Source organism: Dermacentor andersoni, chromosome 5 (assembly GCF_023375885.2).
Source record: "Dermacentor andersoni chromosome 5, qqDerAnde1_hic_scaffold, whole genome shotgun sequence".
Lineage (NCBI taxonomy): Eukaryota > Metazoa > Arthropoda > Arachnida > Ixodida > Ixodidae > Dermacentor > Dermacentor andersoni.
In genome coordinates, this window is record NC_092818.1 from 158441457 (window position 1) to 158448580 (window position 7124).

Consider the following 7124-nt stretch of genomic DNA (forward strand, 5'->3'; position numbering starts at 1 on the left):
AACTACTCATTTTTTTTTACGTTAACTGAAAATCCTAGACCTTGCAACTCTTGAAAAATACACTGGCACACCTTTGAGCCCAATAAATAACAGACTATACTAGCTTCTCGGCTGTGTAGTTTCGGTTTCCGTTTCTAGGAGGCGTACGCATGGACATGGGAAATACAGTCGAACGCTTACAACGAAATTTCATGTATGATAAATATGAGGGACGATGACTTATTTCGCCTAAAGAGGATACTTTTGGCTGCGATGTTCAGGAAAGGTTGCTCATTTCTGCTTCAATTTGCCTCGTGTTCCTATGGAGGCTAAATATTCTTGCGCTTGGCCCAATGAAAAGTCACTGCTCGCATCATGTGCGACGAAAATCGGTAGCTATGATCAAATGTTGGGCTCTTGCTTCTCTTGGCTGCTTCACACACATTTCACTCCTTATTACACAAGTTATTGGCGTTTTGTGCAAATTTCTCATACATATTGCAGTTACCCTTCTGGAAACTGTCAGGCTGTATTTTCTGCAACGCACACTTGACGAAGATATCTACTATAGCTCAGATAGTATGTTAGTTTTGCGCTGTAAACATGTTAAAATTCAGATTGATAAAAACGACGAACCAAATACAAAGTAATGATTTTAATGATGTGTTTGTGGTCGTATTATTGGCATGAGTGAACCTTGAGAGAGCTTGGTTTTAAGAGCGTCTGTAGTCCAAGGGCTTGTTCTAAGTTATAGCTCGAAAACATTGATTTTTTTTCCTTCGTTTTTACTTGTTGCTTTAGGCCACGCAGAAAACAACTTACATGCGGTTACGCATACATATCCATCAGGGGCGTAGCCAGGGGGGGGGGGGGGGGGGGGGCTTATGGGGCTTCAGCCCCCCCCCCCCCCCTGAAATTTTTTCGTGCCGTCCATGCACCGCGGACCAAAGCAACCCCCGGCGCTGGGAATCATTCTGGATTTTGCCTAGAATGTCTTTTCCACGCTCGAAAAAACATTTCAGCGCGTGCATTGCGAATTGGGGCGTGATTTTGCGACAGCGTCCATGCACCGGGAGTCGCATAACGCGAGCAGCCCCATCCGAGCACAAAGTTTCAAGGGCGTCTTGATGGCGAACGGGCTCGCCGTGGCACCTCGCGGAGGCTGCGGAATCTACGGAGCGCATGAATGTCAATTCCGAAACTTTATGGGTATAAAGTTCTCATAAACTTTTGATGTGAAACATGCACTGGCATTTCCAAAGTTGTGCTTTAGATCTTCAATTGCGGAACTTTATTGGTTTAATGCTGTTATAAACATTCTAAAGTCGCACATCGGAACATACAACAAGGCAACCAAATCAACACACTACCGGCAAGTTGACAAAGCACGCAGCGAGGTCCGATGAGACGAAGCGTTGTGATGATTTATTTGTGCCCGCCCCCCCCCGCCCCCCCCCCATCTTACTCAAAAAAAATATCAACATTGTTTTTTCACCTACTCCAAAGCATCCATGTCAAGACACTGAAGCCATCAAAGGTAGCTACGTTCTTATTTTTTCTACTTTGACTTTTATTCACGAGAAAACATTGACCCTCTTCAATTTTTTTGTTCTCGCTACCCTACCCGCGGGCTGCCAGAGCCAGCCAGAGCGCATGCGTTTTTCTCGTGTTGCCCCGACCACCGCGCGGCGCAATTCAGTGCGCGTTCGGTTTTCTCTGGCCGAGCGGATTTTTGCCTGGTAAAGTTTGTCTTTTTCTTGGTAGCAGATTAGAAAAAGGAACAATGGTTGCTTGCCGCCATCATTGTGGGGACTCGACGGATTGCACCGCGTTCGCTTGAGAGCAACATCTCCGGAAAGTCTTGTCTAGCCGGTGTAGGATACCGATCAGTATGCGTATGGTTCTCGGTGGACCAAACGTCTCACGTTTGCTTCGATATTCCTTCCGTAGCCACATTATGGGCCCAAAGTAGGCATTCGATTAAAGAGATACTTTGCTTTGCGTTTTTTTTTTTTCATTTCGGTGCCCCCGCCCCACAAAAGGAAAAAGAAAAAGACATTGTTGTGGCACAGCGAATTGTCGCATGGTGAAAGTTCGATTTTGTTACTTCTTTTTTTTTATGCAAAGGAAAGCAATGGGCCACGGGACGCTTCACTTGCCGGATACTCTAATTATATTATTGCGATAGCAATTATATGGACACTGCCGATGCATTCCTACCGTCGCCCTCATGTTCCGTATAAATCCCAAGGGCGATAACATCGGGACCGCGCGCCGCATACTCTATGTGCGAGTGAAAGAGTAGGGGGGGGGGGGGGCATAGGGAGGCGACAAAGGTGGCTCAGTCTTGTGCGCGCAAAGCAGAAAAGCGGGGAGGAAGCGCGCCGCCTTCAGTCGCGCGCTATACATTGAGGGGAGTGGATGCAATGGGGGCGGGATCTAAGATTCCATGAATCTGTGATTGCGCAACATGTTTATTTGCCTTATTTGATGCATTATATACAGTGAATTTTTCTTAGATACGTAGAGACTTATACGTATACTTATCTTGTTGCGAGGTTTTGTGTATAAGTGCAGTGAACTTTGTTTCCAGTGACACTTTTCTGTCCTTTATCAAGCTGCATCTTCGCATTTTTAATGTCCGAGGGCGAGTCAAATGAAAGTGATCCAACCAGCCCGGCGCTATAATGGTTCGGTTCATTATCTGAGAGGCACGCGCGTATCACACAGGCATCTATTATTTACAAAATTACATGCAGGGGTGAGGATAAATGTTCTTTAATGATCTCATACACTGGGTTGAACATCTGCGTGTTTGATACCATTACTAAGTTTTCTACTGATGAGAAAATGCTTATTGCTAGAAAGTGAACAGCAAGACTTCATTATATTTGTCGCATGTAGTGTACATAATGAATGTTCTTTTTATCAGTACGCGTGCCATGTATTCCTTATATATATATATATATATATATATATATATATATAAGCAAACAGCAACTGCTCTCACAAGGCGCTTCCTAGCGTCGAGAGCAGTGACAATATTTGTTTGCATTCTAGCGAGGCTGAATTTGAGTATTAAGTGCATGAATGCATGGCAAGCACAATCATCGTAGGAGCTCATTTCAGATTTATTAATTTATCCCGTCTATTGTCACAACAACGCCTTGGAGGAGTAAACCAGAATGCCCGTTAGAACCGCAAATAAAATCTGAAATTTGTACAAACAACATCGGAGGAGTATTGAAATTCTCTCATTGAGCCCTGACAAACCCTCGAAAGGGTATAGAATGTATAGAACAGCGGTTCCGCAAATAAATACTCAGACCTGTTAAACAACCACCTCAGTTTCACTGCAAATGCTCCCGAATGGAAATAACATTCCCATTGTGCTTCGCAGAAAAGTTCGTGTTGGAGTGAATTGGTGCACCTGTTATAGATCGCAAAAACGTTCAACTAAATGGAAGCTGTATTTTACACCGATTCAATGGAATAGTCGCAGGTGGGAGTGCGCTGAGGACAAGCGAAAAAACTCCAATCTGGGTGCTTTTCTTCTTTTTAGTGTATTTTTATTATGCGGGTGACGAATGAGCTACTGATTGTGGTTAAAATTAGGTTACTGATTTCCGCATTTCATGGCAACTCATCCGCTGCAACGTTTCCAGAACTAGCCGCACGCAGGTTCTTACTTTTGTTTTGCTTGTCCGTGACGACTGCAGTCTAACGGGTGACAATGTTTAAACATTGACGTTTACTACGCTTAAAACACATTTTTACAACAAATAACATCGAAAAGAAAGACGGACATGCTGGCGCCACAATCTTAATAACTTTCGAAAGTAAACAGGGAAGTGTCTATATGTGTGTGTGTGTGGGGGGGGGGGGGGGGGTATGCGTGCGCGCGTGTGTGAGCAAAGAGGAAATGCCCATTCCGTGCTAGTTATGTGCTGTACATTAAACTTTAATTCACTTTTCTCCACTGCCGTTAATGGGGAGGAACGTATACCTATACTGTTCCTTCCAACACGCACAACAGCCACTCCAAGTTATTCCGGGATTTCCCACCACGCTGCACACTGCAATGCGATAGCTGATACGAAAAGAAAAAAATATATAAAGAGAACAAAGCGCAGCAAGCATCTATCGCCGACGCTTTCTTGTTTTACCGACCAGATCAGCGGGAGCTGGCGCCACCTCTGGAAACCTTAAATAACTAAACTACTAGCTTTGTTCCACTCACGCGGAGAACAAAGAAAGGCGTGTCCAACTGCGCGTGGTAAGTACATTTACGGCCTCTGAACAGTAGCAATTCTCAGAGTAACAGTAGCTGCAGAGGAAGAAGAAGCGGAACGAGTTCTAAGGCAGAATAATCAACCTTGTGGTTCGTAATTATACGCAGCCTAATGTCAGTGAAGCTCCTACGAACAGCGTGGCAATCACCAAGTCTTCGACCGTTGTGTCACGGGCGGCTACGATCAGCGGATCCTTCCGACAACGTGGCAAGATTCGTACGACTCCTGTCGGCTAGCACAAGTATGCGAAGTAATGTCCTCTTCAGACAGGTGAGCCGCCTTTAAGTCTTCTCACAGATAACACTGCAAATAACATTGCAAAATTCGTCAATAAATAGGCACAACTATCGCGGCGCTTCTTAATTCAGAAATTCTTCAGTGACCACTTGAGGTAAGCTTTTACAGTGCAAACTAACGCAGTAGAAATGATGCAGTCGACACGTGTTGTACCTGTTGTCTACGCCGTAAGAGCCTGTCGTGAATTGCCGACGAATTACCAAAGCAGCCGCAAGGAGCGTAACTTGCGGATTCTGCCGGCGTGCCATATCTTCGCATTTCTCGCTAAACTTATCTCGCACCCCGAAGAGAACAAATAGTATATGCTACACTAATCAGGCATTAATACCTGACATCGAGCATGGTCGGTATAATGTAAGGATTGCGTTCGCCCAATTCTATTCCTTTCTTATTATCCATGCACCGTTTACGGCTAGCCGATCCCGCTAATAACGTGGGTGGAACGCCGCTCGCACCATCGACAAAAAGTTTGGAGGACGGTTAAGCTTCGTTTTTATGAGTGGAACGTGATATCGTTCAGAGACCCTTACGCCCTTACTGATTTTCATGCTTCCCGGCAACTGAAGCATATGACTGAAGCTTATGTAACCGTAACGTCTACCGGGAAACGCTGGCTGCAAACGCTATGCACGAAGGCGAGCTTCTGGTAGAAACGCGGCCTCTTGCGCGGCTCAATGTCCTGTTACTCTTTCGCACTTTTAATATTTCAGTCTGAGAAGAGCTAACATAAAGGTCATGTGCTGTCGGTCTTTTTTTTTTTTTTTCATTGCATTTGTTTGTGGGCTGCCGTGCTCAAAATTCCGAGGAATAACTTAGTAAAGAATGAAAGATAAGGTATGAGAAACTTTGGTGGTAGAGAAGTGGTTGGGTATGCGTGGTACGGAATTTCGTTCGAAATTATTTGTATCGAGGCGACGTCCAACGCCGGACGCCGGACATCGTATATTCTGCGACGCGGGCTCCTTAACGCTATCGCGTTAAAACGGAAAGATCGGCATTATACCTGTGGCTATGAAGGGAAAGCTATGGAGGCAAAGCGCGCACAAGTGAGAGCGCCTCTGAAAACAGTACCCGCGTTTTAATCCACGTCAGTTTAGGCCGGGAAAGAGAAAACGTAAACGTCTTACTACCAACAGTTAAATAAGACGGAACACACCGCTGAGTGTAAAGGTTTGCCTATTTTGGTGCTTTTCCCATCCGCGTCTGGGGAAACGCGAAACCGTCGCACGTGGAAGCTGCCTCGATTCAGCGTCTGCTCCGAGCAATCAAAAGCGACGCTGTCGGACTACTTGGCGCCATAACACATGTGCAGCAGCCATGCACCCGTAGCTTTCCCTTCATAGCCACAAAAGTTGTCCGCGAGTATAGAATAGAATCGTAAATAATAAATACCCCGGTCCAGATTTCGTGCATGATGATCCTGCGTGGCAGGCAGTATATATACGTTATAACGAATTAACAAACGATGTAACCGCTATAGGTGCTTGAAATTTTGTTTACGAAACTAAGAACAACCTTTGGAGTATTACTCCTGTTGGCCAGAACAATATTCTCAACCCTGAAGACTTAAACACGCGCTAACAAAACGGAAGAGGAGAAGGCGCGATCGTTTGAGCTCAACAGCCGCGGCGTGCTACCGTGACAGCTGCGAACAACGCACTTAAACGCTGAAGCGCGCCATGTTTTGGCATGACATTCATGTGGCCGGTCGGTTTAAAGATTACCCGTTTTCCTTTGTAACCTAAGAAATCTTCCGCGGTGAACACTTGCTTGATCAGCACTCACCAGGTAACAACACAAAAAGCTCTGATGGGGGTATAATTATTGAAAACGTTGGTATCAGCTTTCACTGTTGGGAAAGGGGTCCAATACTCGGAATGCTTTTTCAGACAGCCTCGAGGACAAAGATTTAGCAATGTGGTGGCATATTTGTTCTTCGCCCTTTTTTTTTCTTCTGGAAAGCTACGAGTACTCACGTAAAATCGTATGTGCGTGTGCTCTCTGCCTTGTAACTAGGATGATAACCGAGTTACTTGTTCCTGTATAGCTATTTGACGAGAAGAGCTGGACCTACACCTACCTACTGGCTGACCTGGACACGAAGGAAGCGCTCTTGATCGACCCAGTATTGGAGCAGGTGGAGAGAGATGCCAAGCTCATCAAGGAACTCGAACTTCGCCTTATTTATGCAGGTATTCGCTTAGAATAGGGAAGACGTGGAACATAGACGAATGTCATATATCCCGTTAAAAAAAAAGTGGAACCGTTCTGTGCGGATTAGGTAGACCTTACCAACCCGTGTAGTGAGCCTATCACAGGACACTGAGCTCAACTGTTGTATTGGGGACAAATGTATTTACTGCTACGTAGTCATCTATCCATATTTCCGTAAAGAAACACGAAACATTTATTCAGTTTATAGCAGTTGTGAACACTAAACAAAAGTCTGCGAAGTGGCTCAAACGAACTCCAGTTCGTGGGATTCGGTACTGCGACCTTGCTGTGCAACATAACTTTGTAGCTGTTCGAATTGCACGGACGGTCATTTCATCCACG

The 7124-nt window shown here is 45.2% G+C and overlaps 1 protein-coding gene and 1 long non-coding RNA gene across 6 annotated transcripts in view; one reads left to right on the forward strand and one right to left on the reverse strand.

Annotated features, from left to right (window-relative positions):
* LOC126531471 (uncharacterized) overlaps positions 1 to 7124 on the reverse strand; it is a 51523-nt gene that overhangs the window by 42621 nt on the left and 1778 nt on the right. The window lies entirely within an intron of this gene.
* The window catches only part of LOC126531457 (uncharacterized), a 58804-nt gene that overhangs the window by 23129 nt on the left and 28551 nt on the right, over positions 1 to 7124 (forward strand). Inside the window, exons 1-2 of one of the 5 annotated variants that reach the window (XM_072288441.1) lie at positions 4282 to 4541; positions 6616 to 6760. The exons of 1 other annotated variant lie outside the window; for it this stretch is intronic. In XM_072288441.1, coding sequence (XP_072144542.1) covers positions 4383 to 4541; positions 6616 to 6760 — 304 coding nt within the window. In that variant the 5' untranslated portion in view covers positions 4282 to 4382. Of the gene's footprint in view, positions 1 to 4281; positions 4542 to 6615; positions 6761 to 7124 lie in introns of those variants that run through there. 3 more of the 5 variants (XR_008612691.2, XM_055071187.2, XM_055071189.2) reach the window with 3 other exon arrangements.